General features: G+C 40.6%; 1 protein-coding gene across 1 annotated transcript in view; it reads right to left on the bottom strand.

The window, feature by feature from the left end:
- Window positions 1-3,407: 3,407 nt before the first annotated feature.
- LOC144192929 (putative peptidyl-tRNA hydrolase 2) overlaps window positions 3,408-25,000 on the bottom strand; it is a 30,103-nt gene continuing 8,510 nt past the window's right edge. The window contains exons 6-8 of the mRNA XM_077711771.1: window positions 14,143-14,240; window positions 4,369-4,483; window positions 3,408-4,237 (exon numbers count right to left, since the gene is read on the bottom strand). Coding sequence (XP_077567897.1) covers window positions 4,151-4,237; window positions 4,369-4,483; window positions 14,143-14,240 — 300 coding nt within the window. The 3' untranslated portion in view covers window positions 3,408-4,150. The remainder of the gene's footprint in view (window positions 4,238-4,368; window positions 4,484-14,142; window positions 14,241-25,000) is intronic.

Genomic DNA, 25,000 nt, shown 5'->3' with positions numbered 1-25,000 from the left:
ACGCACATTTCAAAAGACTTTTGGCTGCAAAGAGAGGAGGATCTACGAGCTGAAAGACTAGTACAATGATAAATAAACCCTAACCCTAAACCATATAATAAATAAATTAAATCTGAATGTTTATATATCGTTGTTTATGTTTTATTTGCATCCTTAGTATGTTGGGACTCGTGACAAGTTTCCTGGGACGCAGTTTTCAGACAAGCGAATCCCTGGGACTCGCAGTGTGCCAATTGTAAAATTATCACTGTATATATGTATATATGTATATATGTATATATGTATATATGTATATATGTATATATGTATATATGTATATATGTATATATGTATATATGTATATATGTATATATGTATATATGTATATATGTATATATGTATATATGTATATATGTATATATGTATATATGTATATATGTATATATGTATATATGTATATATGTATATATGTATATATGTATATATGTATATATATATATATATCAAACTGGGCTGGGAGTCTTTCACTCTATCATTATTGTTTCTCTTTTAGCATCCTTAAATCTGTGTTACGGTAAAAATATGGAAAATTATTGGATCAAGTGTAGAAAAAAATGTGTGACAGAAGAGCATTGTCATAATTCTTAAAAATGTATCAAATTGTGGGAACTCTTTCTAGCTGTGATTATTATTTATATTGGCACTTAGGTATTGAGGTTCTAACAGACTGCATGCTCAGGCAAGTTCAGGTCAGGCAGGATGAGACCCAAATTTTAATTTGCCAACTTTGCGTCTTTCATAGCCTGTTTTCACGAAAGATCAACCCTTTACTGTCATGGTTTTGGCAGAAACTTCGTTCTAGAACGTCTGGACAGGTCAACCTGACTCTGCTGAGTGTGCACAGGCCTACACATACTTGATCAACTAGCTCTGATTCCACAATAACGGCAAATAAACCAGCACAATGTGTTGTGAGTTGGGTCAGATTATGTTTAGAACTGTGGAGTGTGTCCAAGCAATGGATTGTTTGGCACCAAATAAAACATGAAAGGATAAACAACATCCATTACTATGTCCAGAAACTTGGAAAATACACTGAGCAGGGATTTGTGACAATTAAGGAACAGCTGGAAGTCACCAGTCTCCTGGCTTTCCATGACAGCAAAGCAGTTGATATGCTTCTGGCAGAGAAAGGGGACATTGTGTGCAATGTTTGTAGATCAATGGACCTTTATTCCCAACAACACGTCAACCGATGGGACTGTAAGATAAGGCAAAGTCTCTTTGCAATTGCTTGTTCATATTGTATGAGTTTTTGTGAGTATAACAGCATCGTAGTCATCCTTATGGCTGACATGTCAGCATAAACACCCAACTGACTGAATAATCAATCCTAGTCTTGTGATTGGGTTGACATGTCAACACAAATACTCAACTGTCCGACACTGATCAATTACTTTTCGCCCTGCAAATGACTGAAACGTATCTGTCCAAAGTCCTAGTGACAACTGTCAGTTTTCCCTGTATTAAAGACACACTCACTGGTCATTCGACTAGAGTTGCAGGAACATCGCGCTTAACATGACTCCACTGTAAGAGCTCTCACTGTCCACTTTGCAGTCTGGTAATACACCTATTTCCTATTTAAATTGATCCCACTCTTTCTTAGCCAGTTCCTGAAGTTGTATTTTCAGACCTAACAGGACCATAACCAGAGACAATGAATGTCTGCAGACCATGAACCAGAAGTAAGGAGGCATTCTGTAGTGGAATAGTTCGTCTGTACAGACTGGTGGGATAAGACCTTTGGCAAGCAGAAAGAATTAGCCTCCTCTGTGGTGATCTCAATGGCTGTTTTTGCTCCTAATTCGACATTGTGTGGGCGCTGTCAGAAAAGGCATTTGAACGATAATGACAAGTGAGGACAGATGTGTAAAATAAGGTAAAATTTAAGCCGGATCTGCATATTCTAATGGCATTTTGAAGATGTTTTATTCATAGATATTTTTTCATTCATTTTTTGAACCGCTTTATCCACTTCATCACTCGTGGGGGGTGCTGGAGCCTATCCCTGCTGATTTTGGGCCAGGAGCCTATCCCTACTGACTTTGGGACAGGAGCCTATCCCTGCTGACTTTGGGCCAGGGGCGGGGGACACCATGTATCGGTGGCCAGCTGATCGCAGGGCACAAGGAGACAGACAGCCATACACACTCAGACCCATACCTAGGGGCAGAATGTCCAATCAGCCTCCAATGCATCTTTTTGGGATGTGGGAGGAAAATAGAGTACTCAGAGAAAACACATGCAGGCCCAGGGAGAATATGCAAATTCAACACAGGTGGACCGACCTGGATTTGAACCCAGGACCCTAGAGCTGTGAGGCCGACGCGCGAATAACTCATATGCCGGGCCGCGCATTCATAGATATTAATCATTACATTTTATTATTACTAAATCATGTATGTGTAGTAAACATGCACCTGCTTATGGCAGGTGTGATACTGGAGTGCCCATAGCGAGCAATGATGATGTTGCTCACACTGGTATTCAGTGTGTTCAGGGAGGTTGTCTTTCTGCCCAAACAAACAAAGAATTAGAGGGAACATTGGTGCCAGGGCTCCACTTTGGCCTTTTTGGCTCAAAATGAGATAATTGACACTATTGGAAGAAGATACCTACATTATCTTCACTACTTTAGAAATATGCTCCTCAATATTGATTTAGAATTTTAATAAAAATATGAAATTGACACACCAGAAGCACAACTAAGCAGACTACTTGGCGTATATAGCACTAACATACCACAATTAAAGGAGTCCATAAATTTAACAGCACATATCTATATGATTAATAGAGCTGACACAAGCATGTAACATAGCTGGCAGACATTATTTTTACAGAAAAAGTGTGCAGCACACAGGTCATCAGGAGCATTAACAACTCAAATAAATAACATTGAATTGAAGCGCTTTTGTCACAAAGAGGAATCTTATCAATGAGTGGACACTGAGCCCTAGTGGCCGGTGGAATAATCTGTAGTTGTAATTTGTGTCCTTTTACACGTCCTCAGTCTGATGCTTTCAGCCATCACAAATGAATTCCTTTCTTCAATGCCTTGGAGGATATCAGAGCAGCTTCAGACTCCCGGTTACATTGTTCACCATGTCCTCCTCACCCATAATAGCCAAAACAGTATGGGAACCAGATGGCACCTACCAAAAGACATGTAATGGGCTCAGTGTTGGGATTCCTAGCTTTCCTTTCATGAAAGTTAAATCGTGCTTCGGAACAGTATCAATAGCAATCTCACGCATACATGACACATTTACAGTTTTTGGCTCACCTGAGTAAGTCCTGCATCCTGAACTAAGTGAGTGGGCAGATAGAGGTTCATAGCCTGAACCCAGGACCCTAGAGCTGTGAGGCCGACGCGCGAATAACTCATATGCCGGGCCGCGCATTCATAGATATTAATCATTACATTTTATTATTACTAAATCATGTATGTGTAGTAAACATGCACCTGCTTATGGCAGGTGTGATACTGGAGTGCCCATAGCGAGCAATGATGATGTTGCTCACACTGGTATTCAGTGTGTTCAGGGAGGTTGTCTTTCTGCCCAAACAAACAAAAAATTAGAGGGAACATTGGTGCCAGGGCTCCACTTTGGCCTTTTTGGCTCAAAATGAGATAATTGACACTATTGGAAGAAGATACCTACATTATCTTCACTACTTTAGAAATATCCTCCTGAATATTGATTTAGAATTTTAATAAAAATATGAAATTGACACACCAGAAGCACAACTAAGCAGACTACTTGGCGTATATAGCACTAACATACCACAATTAAAGGAGTCCATAAATTTAACAGCACATATCTGTATGATTAATAGAGCTGACACAAGCATGTAACATAGCTGGCAGACATTATTTTTACAGAAAAAGTGTGCAGCACACAGATCATCAGGAGCATTAACAACTCAAATAAATAACATTGAATTGAAGCGCTTTTGTCACAAAGAGGAATCTTATCAATGAGTGGACACTGAGCCCTAGTGGCCGGTGGAATAATCTGTAGTTGTAATTTGTGTCCTTTTGCACGTCCTCAGTCTGATGCTTTCAGCCATCACAAATGAATTCCTTTCTTCAATGCCTTGGAGGATATCAGAGCAGCTTCAGACTCCCGGTTACATTGTTCACCATGTCCTCCTCACCCATAATAGCCAAAACAGTATGGGAACCAGATGGCACCTACCAAAAGACATGTAATGGGCTCAGTGTTGGGATTCCTAGCTTTCCTTTCATGAAAGTTAAATCGTGCTTTGGAACAGTATCAATAGCAATCTCACGCATTCATGACACATTTACAGTTTTTGGCTCACCTGAGTAAGTCCTGCATCCTGAACTAAGTGAGTGGGCAGATAGAGGTTCATAGCCTGGGCCTGCAGGTCTACGAGATGGGCCGCATTCATGCCCTGGACCTCAATTTTCTTGGCCCTGTAGGGCACAAGTCAAAATAAATTCACAAAGCATTAACTGGAACGTGGTCAAGAGCAAAGTTTACAAAATGCCTTTTGGGGGGAAACAAGGACTGGTCAGGGGGAATGCAAATCCCTCAGTGGCCAGATGTAACGTTAGGTGTGGAAAATGCTGTATGACCTTATCCACTCTTGACACAAGACTCTCAGGCTACAACTAGACGAGGATGGAAAATTTAATTTCACATTTAACATTATATGTTAGCCCACATGCATAGCAAAATTATATTAGTTCCAAGTTTAAGTGATCTAGCGTATTTTCACACCTATAAAGCTCAACGTGTGATTGGGCGCAGTCTTATTTGCGGGTATATTTTCATTTTTTTCTCAATACATTGGACACCTCGTCCGAAAAGCCGCTAGCATGACACTAGGCTAGCATATGTTATGCTATCCGCTAGCGTACCTGTTATGCTAGCCGGTAGCGTATGTTATGCTATCCGCTAGAGCAGTGGTCTCAAACCGGTTCCACATAGGGTCCAGTGCCGACATTTTAACCAATCAGGTGTCTTTAAAATAAGTAGCACCTGACTCGAATTAATTGATTGCACTTGCAAAAGGTATCCTTGTTGAGTTGGAATGAAAACCTGCACCAACTGCGGCCCTTTGAGGACCGGTTTGAGAGCACTGCGCTAGAGTATGTTAGGCTTGGCACTAGCATGCTTTTTTAAAAGACAGCACGAGCAAAATTAAGTTTGATAATGCTTTATGGAGATCAAAGGTACACTATGATATAAAGAATTTGGCATTTAACATGCTAAGCGCCACTGTTCCAAATTGTCACATAACTCGTGTGACGCTGCCTGCCCGAATTACAATGTTGACCATCCGTTAGTAATTCGTTACCTATCTGTTAGCGATCCCTTAGCAAAGCTGTTAAAGTATGTTTGATCCATGGCTTCCGTCCGTTTTCAAGCATTCACACCCGCATTGTGTTGTCATTCACGCCAGGCATTTCCCCTGAATACCTCTGATATGCTGTTTCTTTGATATGCTGTTTCTTTAAGTATTGAGTGTTTTGTGGGTTGAAAGCACTGCACGCACAGTCAAATGCCTTGCCACTCCCCTGGGATGTTTTGAATGGATTTACCATACTGATTGGAATGCGCGGGGACGCTATTTTTAGGTTGAACGTCTGCTAGGTTGATCGCAATAAGTAGTGTGCTGGCAAGAAATAAAACCAGTCACTCAAGCAGTCAGGGCCATACAAAAATTGAGTTTAGTGCACAGCCAAAACGCACCGACCGTTTGAGCGCATCAACCATTTTAGAGAAAATTTTAGACATTTAAGTTCCCCCTACAGGTGTGAAAATACATATTTAAAATAGCGCTAATTAACTTCATGTGCAATATCAGTGAAACGTAAATAGTGTTATGATAAAGGTAGCATTTTTTGAATTAACACCGTGGTACCTCGACATACGAGTACCCGAAATACGAGCAATTTGAGATACGATTTAACATTTGAGCAAATATTTATCTTGAGGTACGAGAAACAAATTTTGTGATGCGAGCAGACAGCGGACGCATTCGGCTGCTCATAAGAACATCATGGGCACTCTCTCTGTCACCGCAGCTCCCTCGTGCAATGTCTCTCCGGTCGCAACTCCCTTGTGTAATGTCTCTGCAAGCACCGGAGGGAACATTTTTTTAGTGTTTTACCGTTAGTCAGTGTGAATGGCGTATATCCTACTTTTCGTTGGCAAGAATTAGTGGGCATCCTTTTTGGAATATTTTGAAGGGAATACAAAAGGAAACAACTCTCGATAGGTTGCATGTGAAAGTCAGGGTGGAGGTGGGGAAAAAAGAGGCAACCCGGCTGGGGGAAGAAAGGTATTTGAAATTTAAAACTAAATTAGAATTAAGTTTCGTATAAGGTGTTGGGTTTATTCTGTATTACTATTATAAATATATTTGTATTAATTCATTTCTTTGTTAAATCATTCTCTTTCTATTTTCAAAGTGTTGCGAGGTCACGAGTATTGCCAAGTCATCTTTAACCTGGACGGCCTGTTCCAGGATGGTTATACAAACAATCCACCCAATCTGGGTCCTTGAGATTTGGTGGGCCCTTGGTGACGAGGCCAGGGCTATTCGGCCAATAACAAGAATGTTGTTATCGTTATGTAACCGTGCACTTCGGGCTTTTCTGTATGTAACCATTATATGATTATGATTATATTATATGATTCTTAGGTCAAGGAAGTTGTATAATTACTCTAATCTAAATGTTGTTAGGTCTAGTCTCCTGTTTTTGTTATTGGTAAAATACTTTGATTGTTATTGTAGTCCCAGATGTTGTTTTTACTCATACGTGATGGAATGATCAACAACTCTGTAAATTGTTTTGATTCATGGCAATAAGAGGCGTACGAAAACGTCTATTCGAAGAGACGTTCGGAAGTTGTAAGGAGACACTTGCTGAAACTCTCCCCTTCGGAGGTATTACCTATTGTTATCCATTTCTATTTAATTAAATGTCAATAATTGAATAAGATGTCTGCCTGCAGTTATTGATAATTACGGACGAAGGTAATTATTAATGAACCTAACATAAGGTTAGATTTAACTTATTTTTGAGTGTCTGCATCGTAAACCAAGTGCATTTAAATGTGTTTGTTATTTTACGAGTGGTTGCTGTGCAAAACAGGATGTGACTCTTATATTTTTACATTACTCATTTTTTTGTCTTTTACCGGGAAGGCGCACTTTGAGGAAAAGCTCCACCAATTTCGTCATACGCAGCTGTATATGATGACAATAGACTTTTGATGATTTGATGATGATGATAAAGCCTGTCTGAACAGAAGAAGTCCTTCCCCCCTCTCTCTGTCACTCTCTCACCCTTCCGTGAAATACTTCTAATTTTAGAACTATTGAACACATTTTAGCAGTGGCGGGCCGTCGGGGCCTTCTAGCCCTTCTCTGTTGGCCTAAGAAATATCTGAATCATATAATATATATTGTCCATCGCTACTCATTAAATAATTCCAAATTGTCTGTTAGCTCCCTTTCATTGCTTTCCCCCTGGTTGCACTGCTTTCAGATGTGTGTTTTCATATTGAAGAATTTAACCAATCACATTTCAGCCATTGTTTGTGGCCAGGGTCAGAAATTTGCCTCAAGGCCTTCCCAATCAGTTCTGCAGGCTCTGCTGCATTAAACAAGCGTTGAGAAGACTGTTGCTTTAACCAATCAGATTTCGAGTTGGCATCACCACAATTCCCTATCGCAAGCGTGGGGATACGTCATTGCCTTCTCGCAGGCGTGGAGATATGTCATCGCTTTCACCAACTATGATTGGCTAGGGATAGAGTAGGCGGGCCAAAACCAGTGTGAGCAAACTCCACCCACAATGGCCGACGGAGGAAAACAAATGGATTTTGATGGGTAAGCCATTTTCCAGACAGACTTTTCCAGAAAAAATGGACATCATTAAAAAAGGGCAGTCAACTCCGAAGCTAGAAACCCTGTTACAACCGGGAAAAGGGTTTGTCCGCCACTTTCAGTTCGCTAACTACGAGCGCTTACAACAACGGTACGCTCCAAACGTTTTGGAGAAACCTGAGTGGAGTTACAATTCAACGAGCAAATGCGCAGGTAAACGTAGCACCACAACAAAAAGGTAAAGAAAAATAGGGAAATTTTGAAAAGTTTGATAGACTAATTTTTGGGGGCAAGCAGGGACTTTCATTTCGGGGACACGATGAAAGCACTGCCTCCCCAAACAAAGGAAAATACAAAACGACCTGATCACTGCTATTGCTGAAGTGATGGAGGAAGAGATCAGAAGCAAAATTTTAAAAAAGTACTGTTTGTCTCTGTAATGGTGGATGAGACGACAGACGCAAGTAATGCAGCACAGCATGCACTGGTTCTGCGTTACGTCACAGTCAAAGTTGTCTAGGAGCAGTTCGTCAGATTTGAAAATGTTACCAGTGGGAAGTGAGCCGATGACATTGCAGGTCTAATCATTCAATTTTTGGTGGAAAATGAATGTCTGGGTAAAGTTGTGGCAGTGTTATGACGGTGCAGCGGTCAGGTCTTCTGGATTAAATGGGGTGCAGGCTAAAGTTAAGGAGAGAGCACCGTTAGCTTTATTCATACACTGCTATGCTCATCGGCTCAATTTAGTACTGACTCAGGGGGCCTCAAACCTTAAAGAATGCCAGATATTTTTTGCTCACCTGAATGGCTTTGCTGCATTTTTTTCGAGATCACGTCGACGCACATAGCTGCTGGATGAAATCTGCCACCGGCGACTGCCTCGTGTGGCACCACCAGTACGCATCCAGAGTGGTCAATACGGTATTTGAGAAGAGAGCTGCTCTAAAGGGACTGTTTCATCACATCCTGCAGCCTCATGACGAGTACGACTAGGAATATGTGCGGTGTGCTGATGGATTTAAAGCATGTCTGAATGATTTTGAATTTTGTTTTTTGCTTCAGACATTTAATGGCATTTTTTTAGACGTGCTGTTTTCAATACTAAAGAACAACAAACTGGATGTTTTGTCTTGCAAGAGTAAAGGAGTTTTGTGACACAGTTGAACACGAGAGTGCAGGTGCTCCAAGCGCACAAAGAGGTCAAGCGCAAGATTTTCATGAGTACTAGCAACAACTTCACGACAGGAATCTGGACAATATTATCTGCCAGACGCGGACCAGATTTCAAGACCACAAAAGACTGATATTTCTCTCCCTCCTCGACTTGCAGATGTTTCGGGAATACCAGGAAACTTTCCCACATGCAGCCTTCTCCACTTTAACGCAGAGTCACGGAACACTTTTCGATCTGCCTTGGCTAAGAACAGCAATGATTGTAATGTATGTTTTGGATGATTTTGCAGGAAAATCTCCCACTGATCTCCTTGACTTCATTCAGCAGCAAAATCTGAGTGAGAGCATGGGGCAGCTGTGCACATTAGTGTGTTTGGCAATTACTTTCTCCGTGTCTACTGCTTCTGTCGAACGAACATTTTCAGCCCTAAATAGAATCAAAACGTATGCCAGAAATACAACAGGACAGCATTTGCTTTGATGGCGATAGAAAATAACTTCTTGATGGACCTGAACCGCATGTGTAACCTGTACGACAGAGTAATTGAAATTTTCTTGTGGAAAGGAGGGAGGATGGATTCTGTGTATAAATAAAAAATACTTTTTTGAGTAAAAGTCTATTTTCCGAAATATTTAATATTTTTAGGTTATTATTGATTATTTTTATGTGTCGCAGCTGTAGCTACATTAAGTTTATAGACATAAAATAGGGTTGGATTGATTCACACGTAACACTACACTACTGAAGGCCCAGGTGTGAAATGTAGCTACAGTAAGTTTATAGACATAAAATAGGGTTGGATTGATTCACACGTAACACTACACTACTGAAGGCCCAGGTGTGAAATGCACGGCCCGCTACCGCATTTTAGTAATATTAAACCACTAGTGATTTATTACTTTGTTAATCAAATGGCAAATTAGAAAAAATAAAAATGTTTTTTCCAACCCAATATCCTGTTTTGGATGTTTTTTTCAGAGGGATGGAAATAATTAATTTGTTTTTAGTTCATTTCTATGAGAAACATTTGTTTGAGTTAGGAGAAAATAGCATTAAGCTTGTATCTCGAGGTACCACTGTAATAGTTTGTAGGTGGCTGGCCACACATTCAGAATGTACCCCACCGGGCCATACTCAGATGGGATGGCCTTCAACACTGACATGACCATCCTAACAAGAAAGTTAAGTGAATGATAATCAGTTAATTTATTCATTCACTTTAAAGGCCACTTATGCTTGTCAGCTTACCTGTCCCCTACTTACAAACGAGTTAGGTTCCGAGCACTTGTTCATAAGTTGAAAGTGTTCAAATTGAAGTTGATTCAGTGCTATATTTTGTATTATAATTTATGTTTAAGGCTTATATAAGTATATTGAAGGTTTATATAAGTGCATTTGTATGTTTAAGGCTTGTATAAGTAACCAGCATTGGATTGTGCTGAAAAATACATTTAATAAAATGGAGAGAACACATGCAGTACTGTATACATAAATTAGAGAGATGGAGAGATTTACGAGAAACTGTCCGAAAGAAGCTACCTTATGACAATTGCAGTTTTCTTCTTTTTTTTCATCATAAATGATGCGGTAGCACTGTATAGCATCATTTGATTGATTTGCAACCTTTGTGCTATGTTCAATATTTGGGTCCTGCTTAACGATCCAAGTTGTATTCCCGTGCAACGCTCACCACTTTCTCACTCGCATCAAGCTTCTTTATTATTGCCACTTTAGTTTCAAATTAAATGGCTTGCCTCTTCCTTGCACCTCCCTCACTAGAAGCCTTTCGCTTTTCACCAACCATATTGAATAATGGATGCACAAGATATTTAATGATGAAAATTAAAAAGGTTCTTTGCGCACTGAAGATACGTCACGCACTTCCGCACTGTAGAGGAAGGTGCTGGGTGAGCTGAGCCCATACAGCGCCAGGCGTCTGTGTTAGCGTGGGAATGAAGCACTACTCGGAAAAGGCGCGCAATACAAAAATCGAACTTATGAACATTTTCTGACAAATGCAATTTGTAGACATGTTCGTATGTACCGTTTGCTCGTAAGTTGAATTTTCGTAACTAGGGGAGCGTCTGTAATAATAAATAATGCATTTGCAGGCGGCCCGTTGGAGGAGTGGTTAGCATAGGGTCTTGTAAGTCTGGGAGACTGCATCTTCTCCCTTGGATTGCATGAGTTTTCTCCTACATTCCAAAAACATGCATGGTAGGCTGGTTGAACACTCAATGTCCCGAGGTATGAGTGTGATCGTGACTGTGATTGGTTGTCCGTCTTCTTGTGCCCTGCGATTGGCTGGCCACTAAATCAGGGTGTCCCACCCAGGGGTCGGCAAGAAAGAATTGGTAGAAAATTATTTCAGTGTACTGCCATAAATATATTTTCAATTTGTCTTTCACGATGCAAATATGTTGATGTTTATGCAAAAAAATATATAAATTATTTGTCGCCGAGCCAAAATTATTTCCATTTTTTCGTAGCGTGCGAGAAATTTGCAAATGCATGCGCGCAAAAAACAAGCCTGCACGCACATTGCTCGCATTTCTCCATGCATTCAAGGTTAAATGCTGTGTGCGCAAACGCCATTATTGCATGTCCATGCGTAATCCGCGAGGTCACAATGCGGCTAATTATTGGTCAGGACACTTAGTGCTAGTTGATTGGCACATGCATTTTCCCACGTTGACCGCACGCTCATGCATTTCCACATGTTGACCGCACGCTTTGAGCTGCGCACCACTAATTGCGAACGTTATTGACTCAACATGTGCAAGAAGAATGAAGCAATGGTGAGACTCCAGGAACAGGCTGAATAAGATGCCAGCTCTGTTCTGGACTGTCCTCTGGACTCTGTGGTGAAGGTGAGAGAGAGGAGGATGCCGGCCAGGATGATGTCCATCATGGACAGCACCTACCACCCCCTGCATGAATTTGTGGAGTGCCTCCGACGGTCTGTCAGCAATAGACTGCTGCACCCTCATTGCAGGAAGGAGCACTTCCACATTTACTTCCTTCCATCAGCTGTCAGGCTCTTTAACAAAAGAAATGTCTAAACATGCTTATTTATGTGTTTACTTGTTCATTATCCATTTATTTATGTCTACATTGTCTTTTCCTGTGTCTGTATTCTCCCTCTTGCCACTGCAACAGTGACTTTCCCAAATACGGGATGAATAAAGTTATCTAATCTAATCCAATCTAATTTTGGGATCGCGAGTTTGTCTTTCATATCAAGAAGCATTAAGCGATGGTGAGACTGCAGGAACAGGCTGAATAAGATGCCAGCTCTGTTCTGGACTATCCTCTGGACTCTGGTGGAAGTGAGAGAGAGGAAGATGCTGGCCAGGATGATGCCCATCATGGACAGCACCTTCCACCCCCTGCATGAATTTGTGGAGTGCCTCCAAAGCTCTTTTAGCAATAGACTGCTGCACCCTCATTGCAGGAAGGAGCACTTCCGCATTTCCTTCCTTCCATCAGCTGTCAGACTCTTTAACAAAATAAATGTCTAAACACGCTTATTTATTTGTTCACTTGTTTATTATCCATTTATTTATGTCTACATTGTCTTTTCCTGTGTTTGTATTTCTCAAATACGAGATGAATAAAGTTATCTAATCTAATCTAATTTTGGGATCGGGAGTTCGGCTTTTGTATCTGTTGGGTTTATTCTGTATTACTATTATAAATATAGTTGTATTAAGTCATTTCTTTGTTAAATCATTCTCTTATTATTCTCAAAGTGTTGCAAGGTCATAAACTGCCGCCTATTCCACTCTCACATGGACTTCTCCAAGGATTGTTGACTCTACATCCACATACTCAGTATCGGGCTGAGAGGGTTGTTGATCGGGCAAGGACTGGATATCTGCCATTTCCAGCAACGGAGCATAACAAAGATATTGTTTCTGCCACGTCCATAACACTCGTGACGCACTTCGGGTTTTTCTTTATGTAATTATTATATGATTCTTAGGTCAAGGAAGGCATAATTGTTCTAATCTAAATGTTGTTTAGGTCTAGTCTCCTGTTTTTGTTATTGGTAAAATACTTTGATTGTTATTGTAGTTCCAGATGTTGTTTTTACTCATACGTGATGGAATGATCAACAACTCTGTAAATTGTTTTGATTCATGGCAATAAGAGTCGTACGAAAATGTCTATTCGATGAGACGTTCGGAAGTTGTAGGAGGAACTTGCTGAATCTCCCCTCTGAGGTTTTACCTGTTGTTATCCATTTCTATTTAATTAAATGTCAATAATTGAATAAGATGTCTGCCTGCAGTTATTGATAATTACGGACGAAGGTAATTATTAATGAACCTAACAGTATCACATCATCCAACATCTATTTTTTCACATATCTACAACTGCAAATCCAAAAAACACAATTTTCTTCTTGATTTCGGATGGGAACTTTGGAGTTGTAGTCCCAAGGGTCATAAAAAAATATTTTTTGAGGGTTAAATCTATTTTTCCCATGAAAAAAAAAATTCTCACACTAAGCGCCAATATAATTTTCACCCGATTATTGAAATATATTTTGATTAATTCGTTGCAGTGACGTACCGGATAATTTTTTGCCCCGGAGCAAGTTGTAGAGTGTGCCCCCTCAATGTCAGAACACAATTATAAAGGTAGCCAAATGCGAAAAATTTCCTTGAAACTTAGCGAGGTCCACACTGATTTTATTTTGTAAATTTGCAAAATATAAAAAAAAACACTGGATTTGGAAATGTATTGCAATAATTTTCAATTATTGTGTTCTCAGGTGAAAATTTAAAATATATTTATGTTTTCCGGTCTGAATTTAAATACATTTTTTTTCTAGGCAAATATATTTCTGGGACAAAAAATAATAATTTCCAGGCCCTTGACCTACCGCAGGTCCAATTAGTTGGCTGGGATAGGCTCCAGCTATGACCGTTGTGAGGATAAGCGGTTTGGAAAATGAATGAAAATGAAATTATATATGTGTCTTTTTTATTTTGGTGTCATGTTGCATTCACAGCATCCATCTTTGGCTGTCGAGGACGTCGTTAATTTACCTACTGTTGCTCCACTTCCTGGCCATCTCTCTCCAGCCGTTTTTCTCCTGCAGAGTCTGGTACAAAGAAACAGCAGCATGTCCAACCTGAGCAGCAACCTGCACAAAAGAAGCATGACAGTACAACACATTTTCTGCAGGAGTATGATCATGTATGAATATATTAATTAAAATTATAGAAGAGACCATCACTTTTTTTCAGTAAAAGGAAAGAACAAATCGTGGTGATAAAAACATTTGATTTTAAATGCCAGGTTTATGGCTTTAAGAAATTATTAAATTCATTCATTTTCTGAACCGCTTTAGCCTCACAGGGTCACGGGGGATGCTAAAACCTATCCCAGCTGACTTTGGGCTAGAGGTGGGGGGCACTGTATTGGTGGCCAGCCAATCGCAAGGCAAAAGCAGACAGATAACCATTCTCACTCTACACCCATACTGATAGGTCTGAAAATACAACTTCAGGAGCAGATTAAGAAAGAGTGAGATCAATTTAAATAGGAAATAGGTTTATTACCAGACTGCAGGATGGTTGGAGAATGCTCTGAAAGCTGTGAACCTCTCACAGCCTGTCTTCCTCGCAATTCTCTCTGAATGAACAGAGCTCAGTCTTTATATAGGAACTATAGGGTAATATTTTTAAGACAGTGATGTAGGACAGAGCTTATGTAAACAAAACTTTGAGCTAATATGGTTAGACATTAGCAGGTTTAAGTTGTATGCAAACACAATATTTTTATAGCACACACAAACTGCCGCAGCCTATCTTATAGTGCGTGTTTCGAACAAACAGTTCCAAAGTGAGTTGGCCATATTTCACAATACAAGGAAACAATTGCAAGGCCAGCTAGTTAGCTATCTTACAATTCGTAGTGCGAACAAAAAATCGCAATGCCAGCTAGTTGACTTATCCTACATTCCACTGTCCTAACAAACAATTGTAAAACCAGTTTGGCCACATTGGCTCGACATGAACAAACAATTATTAAGCCAGTGTGCAGGTCTACCCCAATACATACCTAGGGGCAATTTAGTGTCCAATCTGCCTACTATGCATATATTTGGAATGTTAGAGGAAACCAGAGTACCACTTAAGCCGCTGGGCCGCCACTTATACACAAATACTAAAAGAAATTAAGACAAAAGAAAACAAGACCAAATAAATATGGAATTTCAGACACAATGCAAATTTATTGCCCCACCTGTGGCTTTCGATGACAGCATATATTTTCAAAAAGTTTAGTGTAACATCAGTGCTCTTTATCAAGTTGGCTCCAACTTCCTCTTCTCATGTCGGATGTACCACTTCAATGTTATTTACCTAATAGAACATCAATTTGAATTGTATCCAAAAAGAAGCATCAGGGAACACCCACTTTCCCCCCACAGCAATTCTGGGTGTGAACCCTAAACCATACCCGTCAACATACAGTGGTGTGAAAAAGTATACCCCCCACCCTCCTGATTTCTGTGATTTTTCCATATTTATAACACACAGGTTTCAGACCATCAAACCAATTTTAGTATGACACAGAGACAAGGAGACCAAAGGAAATATAAAATGCAGTTTATAAATGATGAATTTATTTACCAAGGAAGAAAACATTACAAAACTTGGCCCTCTGTGAAAAAGTAATCACAAAATAACTGTGACTGATCACAATTGTAGGACAACTAAGTTCAACTTCACAGGCCAGACCTGATTATCTCCACATCGGTTGAATCAAGAAAATATTTACCGGATTTACTCGCAAATAAGTCAAAATATTTACCGGACTTACTCGCATATAAGACAAAGACGTCGGCTGCTCTCTGCCATCACTGGAAGATATTGGCAACCCTCGTTATCTCAGCAAAGCCGGGAACATTGTTAGGGACCCATACCATCCTGGACAGAGCCTATTCTAATTGTTACCCTCTGGCAGATGCTACAGGTCCTACAAAGCACGGACAAACAGGCTCAAGGACAGCTTTTTTCCAACAGCCATCAGGACTCTGAACCTGCAGTAGCACGACACGACAACACAAACCCTTCTATGAAATAAATTCGGAGTGAGGTAACAGGAAGGACGCTGGGCGTGGATCTGCCTTCTACTGGCTGACTGAAGGTAAGTGATCCATTTTATTCTTTGTTGGCATCGGCGAGGCAACTTGCAGTCGCCGGGATTGGTTGCGCTCAGGGGGTGATGCGATGTATCCATCGTGGCGGAGTGCTAAGGAGTCTGAAAATGTCATTTATTGAGCCTTGCCTGGGAGGGCGCACTTGTGGAGAAGCACTACCAATGCCGTCATACGCAGCTGGGTATGATGACAATTAGGCTTTTTGTCAAGTCAATGATGACGACAATACTCGTCTGATTTTTAAAAAAAATATTATATAAGTCAAAATATTTACCGGATTTACTCGCATACAAGTCACCCGAACGTATAAGCCGCAATCTTAAAATGTTTGAATTTTATAATTTTTCACATATAAGCTGGCCCCTGATTCCCAATTTTCACCTCCATGTTCATGGTTTTAATAGGGAGTACAAATGTGTTAGTTTGAAGGGAAAATCTTAAGAAAAATCCCATGTGGTATTTCTGAGATACTGAATCAAAAGCAGATTATTATGGTCAATATCATAAGGAAGTTAATATGCTTCAAAATGTAAATGAAAAATATCTAATTATTAAATTTTGAAAAAGAAATGTCTAGCTTGATGAGAACCTGATGTTTTATAATTACAGAAATTACAATTTTCTTACCAGAAGTCTAAGATGCTGTGGCAGCCATATTGCTTCTATTGTCAAAATATTTTATTTATTTCGATGGGTTATAAAATTCCCCCGTTATGTCCGCCTTTTCACTACCTCAGCAAGCCCCAAATACCACTCAGTTTCACACCTGCATTCCGTCATGAGTCAGGTCCGCCTTTTTACAACAAAAATAAAGCATGTCCGCAGGGAATGCGCATCTAGACAGGTCAGGATTTTGAATGGTTTTAAAAACACGGCAAGTATGGACTTGACGCTAAGTAAGAGGACAAGAAATTAAGGATCCGGTTGACACGAAAAGGAATGGGAGTATATCCATATGTCGGATGGATTAAATCACCAACAAAAGTTGACTTTACAATCAACGAGCATCAATAAATCCTCAAGCATTGACCTACACGATGGCTATCTCTTCTAAAAGTGGTAGTAAGAACTTTGACACATTTTAAGGCTCTCAAAAGTTACTTTGACAAAGAAAGCCTGGGAGAATAAGCAAAGTCAAGATCCAAGATAATGGCGCGCACGGGTGCAGCGGCTCATTGATCTCCAGTTTAGTGTTTTGTATTGTGAAGTATAGAATGTATTCTTTATACTTTTATGCTGTATAGTCACTTGGATAGAATTTTGCAGAGCCTAGTGGTAAGTTTCCTTCATAACACCTATGAGTTAGGGGCACGTCATTTACTAAGACACGCCCATTTCTTTGTGTCACTTCGTCCCGCCTTAAGTTTGTACCTAGGTCACATGAACCTTTGTTAATAAAAGGGGATACTCTGTTGGAGGTAGGTAGGGATTGGAACTGGTCAGGCAAGGAGATGGACTCATCTCCAAACGCTGGCTCCTCCCGACCCCTCCCTCAGCTGAAGTCTTTGAAAACCTCATCAAGCCGACTCTCCGTGTGCTACCTCTGATCCGAAGTTATTGAATGTATATGGTTCTAAACTTGACATTTTCTGGTGCCGAAAAAACCCGGGAATTCATTTCTGAATTTCTCGGACCGCGGTGGACTGAAAGCCAAGAATTACTGACGTCAGCCCTCTTACTTTGAAAGAGGGGGCATTTCGGTCGATCGCGGCCCGTTTGAAGAAGGAACCTGGCCGGAAAGAGGATGCACGCACAGGAGACGGTAAGTGCATTTAAAATTTATATATAACAAGGCTGGTGAAATCCCGTTTTTCCATTCGTGAAAGAGTCAAAGAAAAACACTCCAATAGTGGGAGATAAGGGATGCATACATGTGAGGATTACGTATGTCGTTAAGAAAATTAAAATAAAAACGTAAGGTATGCACGGATGAATGCTTGGTCGGCCAACTAAGTGTTTCCATGAGGCGCGTCGGTGACGTGGCGTTTAGCCTATGTTGGGGGTTAGAGTCCCCCTGTGTTAAAAGGATTTCACAGATTGTTCAAAATAAGGGAAACCTTCCAAAAATAATGCACTCGATGAGTAAAAAGCGCTAAATAAAAAGTAATCATTATATAGAGATATAATAAAACGGGAAATACGCCGTGACGCGCGCAGGCCTTGCAAAATAGTAAAGAATATCCAGATGATGTGAAATTCATGCAGAGACATTTTCCTGACAATTGCGCCCATGTAGGAGAATGGACCAAAGAGAACAAAGCACATGGTTTGGGGGAAATTGTTAGTGGAACCTTTGCAAACTATTCAAAGGAATTTAGAAGTAAAAAAAGCTGTAAACAAAGGAAAAAAGCTACTTAGGCGAATAAATAAGCTTAGAAAACAAGTATTTAAGAGATAATAAATTGAGACGGGGCGTCCCTAGAACAAAAGAAGAGATGCGAGGGGGGGTAGAAGAAAGGATGAGCACATGGCAGGGAGAAGATGGCCGACCAAAGAGGAGCCGCGAAAACAAAGAAGAGCGTAGCACAAATGGTCATTCTCCAGCAGTTCACACTCCCCCGACGCAACGAGACGGGGGATGGGCCAACTCAACCAACTCCGACGCAAAGAGAGGGGGGGTCGCCTCCTCAATAGATTGCACAATGCTCTCAAAGCACCCCACGGTGGGGCCATAGGGAGAGAGCCCCCACCAGCCCAGGCCCCCACCCCCTGCACAAACAGCGAGGGGTGGGGGACTGAGAGAGACAGGTAGAGAAAGAGAGTTGACAAAGAGAAAGACAGAGAAAGTTGACAGAGAGAAAGACAGTGATGTGGATAGAGACACAGAGATGTAGAGAGAGAGAGAGAGAGACAGAGATGTAGAGAGAGAGACAGAGATGTAGAGAGAGAGAGACAGAGATGTAGAGAGAGAGACAGAGATGTAGAGAGAGAGACAGAGATGTAGAGAGAGAGACAGAGATGTAGAGAGAGAGAGACAGAGATGTAGAGAGGGAGACAGAGATGTAGAGAGAGAGACAGAGATGTAGAGAGAGAGACAGAGATGTAGAGAGAGAGACAGAGATGTAGAGAGAGAGACAGAGATGTAGAGAGAGAGACAGAGATGTAGAGAGAGAGACAGAGATGTAGAGAGAGAGACAGAGATGTAGAGAGAGAGACAGAGATGTAGAGAGAGAGACAGAGATGTAGAGAGAGAGACAGAGATGTAGAGAGAGAGACAGAGATGTAGAGAGAGAGACAGAGATGTAGAGAGAGAGACAGAGATGTAGAGAGAGAGACAGAGATGTAGAGAGAGAGACAGAGATGTAGAGAGAGAGAGACAGATAGTTGATAATGTTATGATATATTAGTCACAAATTATGGGTCCTTTATTAAACACTGAAATTTATATAAGGAAATTCTTAGTGAAAGGTTATTTTTCCTAAATTTTAATTGTGGTAATAGTGAGCCCAGAAAATGGCTCTTATTTTAAATATAACCGCCTTCTTGGAGCGGATAGGAATTCAATAGAGATTCCGCTAGTGCAATTTAGCTATCCTCATAGCTAATTTAGCAATAAGAGAGTGATTTGTGATTCAGATTTAAGTATTAAGAATCATCCAAATTATTAAATGAAGACAATGCAGAAATAGCATTCATCCAAATTATTAATGATATCAAACGAGAAGAAAACAATGCAGAAATGGCATTGATCCAAATTATTAAATTGTACCTGGCAAGTTTAGATAAAATAATTAATTTAGGAAAAGCATGATTTCTCTGGGATTATGTGAGCATCATAGATCATTCAGTGCACGGAATGATGTGTCTCGCTCGCCTATCAACAGATGAGATATGCTTTTGCGCAAGTCATATAAATGACTATTAGAATATAACGGATTGCATAGGCATCAAACAATTGATGGCAACCTAATGCCCTTAACCTAGTTCTTTTGAGAACGATTAGTGCTGATAGGACAGCAAAAGGTGGTTAGCTGCCAACCTCTCCACTAGAGAAAAAAAATTGCAGACCACCGATGTCTGATTATGAATGAGTGTGAGGGTGAATGGTTGTTTGTCTTTTTGTGTTTTTGATTGGCCAACCACCAAGATATATTCAATCCCTTAGATATCAAGGTGGAAAAGGATTTAGCAAATTGGAATAGATTTCTGGAACTGCCAATAAGCCCTTTTCAGGGATGGCAGCGAAGGATTGGAAATTTGAAATCAATTTCTGAAATCGCCAATAAGCCTTTTTGGATGGCGATGAAAAATCAAGGAAAATTGTTTAGTCCAAAGAATTTTTTTTTTGATGATAATGCATTGAATTGGAGGAACAAATCTGCAATGCGAAATTTTGAGCACTGAGAAAAACAAAAACAGTGCATCATATGAAATTTCAAAGTACCATTGATGTATAGGGATAATGGCATCCAAATTGTGTTAACGGATTAATTGACTGAATTGACAAAATGTTCCATATTTCATTACCATACCAAACGCCATTATTCACTACACGATTGGAGCTGGATGATTAGACTAATCTGGCTATCTGCATAAAAGAAAAACATTAAAGAAACGCACTAATTTTGAGTTAGCAGAAGAAGACTGTGTTTTTCAACAGGAAACATGGAGAAGACGGACGAGCAACCCAAAATGAGAACGTCCGTACAACTGTTGCTGACCAAACAGCAGACATGAAAATAGCTGAAAAGGAGGATGCAGATACACCTTTGCACTGTAAGGAGGTTCTCTCAGTTGAAACGTTTGAGGAGACAGGTAAGATAAGCTTATTGACGTGATCAGACGTAATGGAAAGCATCCAATATTGATTGGAAAGATTATTGCTCGAGGAGCAATGCCATAAACCATAAGGAACTTTTTATATTGGTTTTATTGTCTCCACAAAAAGTGAAAGCGTTTCAATTGAGAACAAACCTTCTTACAGATTTTTATAGTAAACAATTAGAGAGAAAAGAGAGACTACAATGGATAGATATGTAACTAAATTTTAATTTTAGGCCTGACTATTGGAAAATGTTGATTAAGAAAGTTTTATAGGAGATGATTGGCAAACTCCAAAGACAATGGAATGTTACATTTGATAAAAAAGACAACTAGTTTGGGATATTTTGAATTTCAAATAATTGAGTTTAATATGCAACACAATACACATTGTTAATTGAATTGGGACTTGATTAGTATGCGATTAATAAGTAATGAATTTTAATTGCCCTAAAGGACAATTATGCTAGAAAATATCAACCCTGATAAACAAGGGGTGGTTACAGTTTAGTGGGTTCAATTCTTTTCAGAATGAAAAATGTTTACATTTGTTTCTGGATATTAATTGATGTGAATGTAACTGTTGCAGAGAGCGGGAAAGCTGTTTTCCTGAGGAGAAAGCAGCCTGGTTCGCTTTTTGTATATTCGCTATTTTTAGCACGATTAGTTAATTTGTGTAATTGCAGGAAAGGAAAAATCAAATATAGTTTTGGATCTTAACATGGAAGCAGTGATCAAAATAGAATAACAGCTAGTATATCTACTTTTGAGTGATAAGACATTTAGATTTTCGCAAACAAAGTGATTGAATAAGTAAGATTGTTGTGATTTTTGTTCGTTTGAGAATTAAGCCCAACCAAGTGGCCGTATGCAGGTGCTGAGCACGCGCTAAAGACGACAGCAGCTAAAGCAGCAGCGCAAACACTTACTGCACAGTATTCACAACAACCAAAACTCAGTCAAAAACAGTATTAACTGATACGCAAAACATTGCATCACAGAAGGTAGAGATGCATCTATACAGAAAGAACACAGAACAGTCTGCAGAAGACCTGTACACAGCTAAGGGCCGAGCGTGCCTCCAAAATTGAGCCATGGATTGAACCATGTCTCAACAGGGGGGATGATGGACATGGTACAGTGTGTGTTCCATGTCCCAGAGGTCTAAATACCTACTTTTAATTTTTTTTGTAGTATCTGTTTGATTTGTTGCAGAAATGGTGTGCAAGGTAACCTCAGGCCCAAACGAGGACAACGTCCAAAAGAGTGTGGGACTGGTAGAGCAAACAAACGTTCATGGAAGGCCATTTCAACATCCTCTATGGGAAGGTAAAACATGACAAAAGGCTAATGGCAAGGCAGATCAAATCACAGAATGGATGGTAACATGTTTGGAGAAACTTGTCCAAAGAACAGGCAAGCTGCCGTGATCCCCTTTTGTCTACTTTGCAGGAGGTGGTGAAGCCAGGTGACTGGATGCTGATCCGAGTCATAAAAAGGAAGTCCTGGTTCTCTCCACGATGGGAAGACCCATTCGTGGCCCAACTCACCAACCTCAACTGCTGCAAAGATGGCTGAAATGTCAAAGTGCTTTCACCAATGCCAGGTCAAGGTAGTTCGAGACACAGGGGACTCTGAGTAGACTGGAAGTTGGACGGTATCAAAACCCTTGTCCGTAAAAAACTCATCAGTCTACTCACCTGCCACGAGCACCCCTCACTTAACCTTGAGCTTCCATAGACTTTGCACCTCTACACATAGGCCACAGTGAAAGCTGTTGCCACCTACATCACAGTGACTGCACTGTCAGTGACTGCCTGGGCGTGTCTGAACGCCCCGCCCACTGAGACTCGAGTGGGAAAACAAGATGGTGACATACTCCTATCACAGAGGAGAGTGAATTGGTATGAAAAGAACAATCTGGAGAACTACTATGAAGAAGATGTGTGGTATCCTGACATCCTGAATTCACTGGGTCTAGACGTTGCGCTTAAATCTGCAGTGAGGCAGATGAGATGCATTCCTTTTAAGGGTAATGAACATAACAGTAAGCGATAAGGGACCAAAATCAGTGCAATTCAAACCACATGATTCAATCTGGGGTGGTGGTGTTCCGTCGTGACTACAAGTGGTCCACCCCCCCAGAAAATCATACTGTCGCAACTTTGCCAAATCCGAGTGGGTAAAGTTATGTAAAGACATTGAACTGTTACACGAGTGTGGATTAACCAAACTGATCCTGACCCTACAGGGTATAGCCGATGATTTAAAAGCCCTAAGGGAAATGGAGTTGCAGGAGGATGGAGCCAATGATGGAGATGCGTGTGCCATGATGGGAGAACACTGCTGCACCTTCATCCCAGATGAAACCAATACATGACTCGGGCTATAGCTGAAATGAAAGCCTTGGCCAACACGGGTCGTGGTTTTCGATTGTGTTTAAATTTGCAACTCCCTCACTTGCGATTTTGTTACGGTTCTGTATTTTCTATGTATGAAAGTTATGATTCGAAATACTATCTAGCACATGCTGGTAACTTACAATGACATACAGTATAACCGCGTGGCAAATCATAATGGAGATTCTTCCACTCTTTCAAAGTGTGACGAGTCTCGGTATGTCGAGTGCTTCGGGTTATTGTACTTGTTTTGACTTAAAAACTGTGTCCGCTCATAAAGAAGGACGCAGACGGATTTTTCTCGGATAACCCTAAAATTACCTCAAGTTTTTGCCTCTGCCTTGACAAGTGATTTTATTGTTTTCCATACCCCTTGATAAATAATGCTGATGATATTTGTATTCTAGAATCTGGATAGGAGGGAAATAAATTTATGTATTTCATGAAAATTCTTTCAAAGTAACTATAGGGGGGAAATGTGAAGTATAGAATGTATTCTTTATACTTTTATGCTGTATAGTCACTTTGATAGAATTTTGCAGAGCCTAGTGGTAAGTTTCCTTCATAACACCTATGAGTTAGGGGCACGTCATTTACTAAGACACGCCCATTTCTTTGTGTCACTTCGTCCCGCCTTAAGTTTGTACCTAGGTCACATGACCCTTTGTTAATAAAAGGGGCTACTCTGTTGGAGGTAGGTAGGGATTGGAACTGGTCAGGCAAGGAGATGGACTCATCTCCAAACGCTGGCTCCTCCCGACCCCTCCCTCAGCTGAAGTCTTTGAAAACCTCATCAAGCCGACTCTGCGTGTGCTACCTCTGATCCGAAGTTATTGAATGTATATGGTTCTAAACCTGACATGTATTCTCAATCTTATTGTTATTTACTAACATCTGCGAGGCAAACTTTTTCTACGGTCGCCAGGATTTAATTACTCTCGGGAGGAGATGCGATACATCCATCACAACAGATTACCAACGAACCTACAATATCGCCGAGGTCAACTTGAGACCACGGGAACTCTGTGGATAGTCAAAGTACGATGGAGGCGGCGAAAGGACTGAGAGCAAAAGTGCGGATGCCGCATAGAGCACCGCTTCCGAGTATCTTCTAGACGAGCGCCAGATCCATCACCCACAGAATGGACGATTTAGGACTTCAGCTTGCTACCAACAATTTTGTCAGGAACTGTAAAATTATTCTCACCACGGAAACGTGGCCACATCCGCAAATCCCCGACGCTGCGGTATCGCTAGCTAGCCGCACGCTACACCGACACGATCATTCGAAAGAATCCGGGTAAAGCGAGGGGTGGGGAGACTTTGCGTATACATACACAACAACTGGTGCTGCATCAGTAGGATCATTAACACTCACTGGCAGTCTCTTGGTGCAGGCTATCTATCTAAAGAGCTAACGATAGTCATTGTAATGGCGGTTTACATACTTTTTGAATACCACAAACTCCAGGACTTCACGGACACTGTACTTTCCTACATTAAAAACTGCACGGACACTGTCACTGTTAATAAACATATACACATTTATCCTAGCCAAAAACCCTGGATGACCAGTGA

Source organism: Stigmatopora nigra, unplaced genomic scaffold, assembly GCF_051989575.1.
Source record: "Stigmatopora nigra isolate UIUO_SnigA unplaced genomic scaffold, RoL_Snig_1.1 HiC_scaffold_29, whole genome shotgun sequence".
Lineage (NCBI taxonomy): Eukaryota > Metazoa > Chordata > Actinopteri > Syngnathiformes > Syngnathidae > Stigmatopora > Stigmatopora nigra.
Note: the sequence above shows the minus strand (reverse complement) of the source record. Positions and strands in the feature narration are given on the sequence as shown.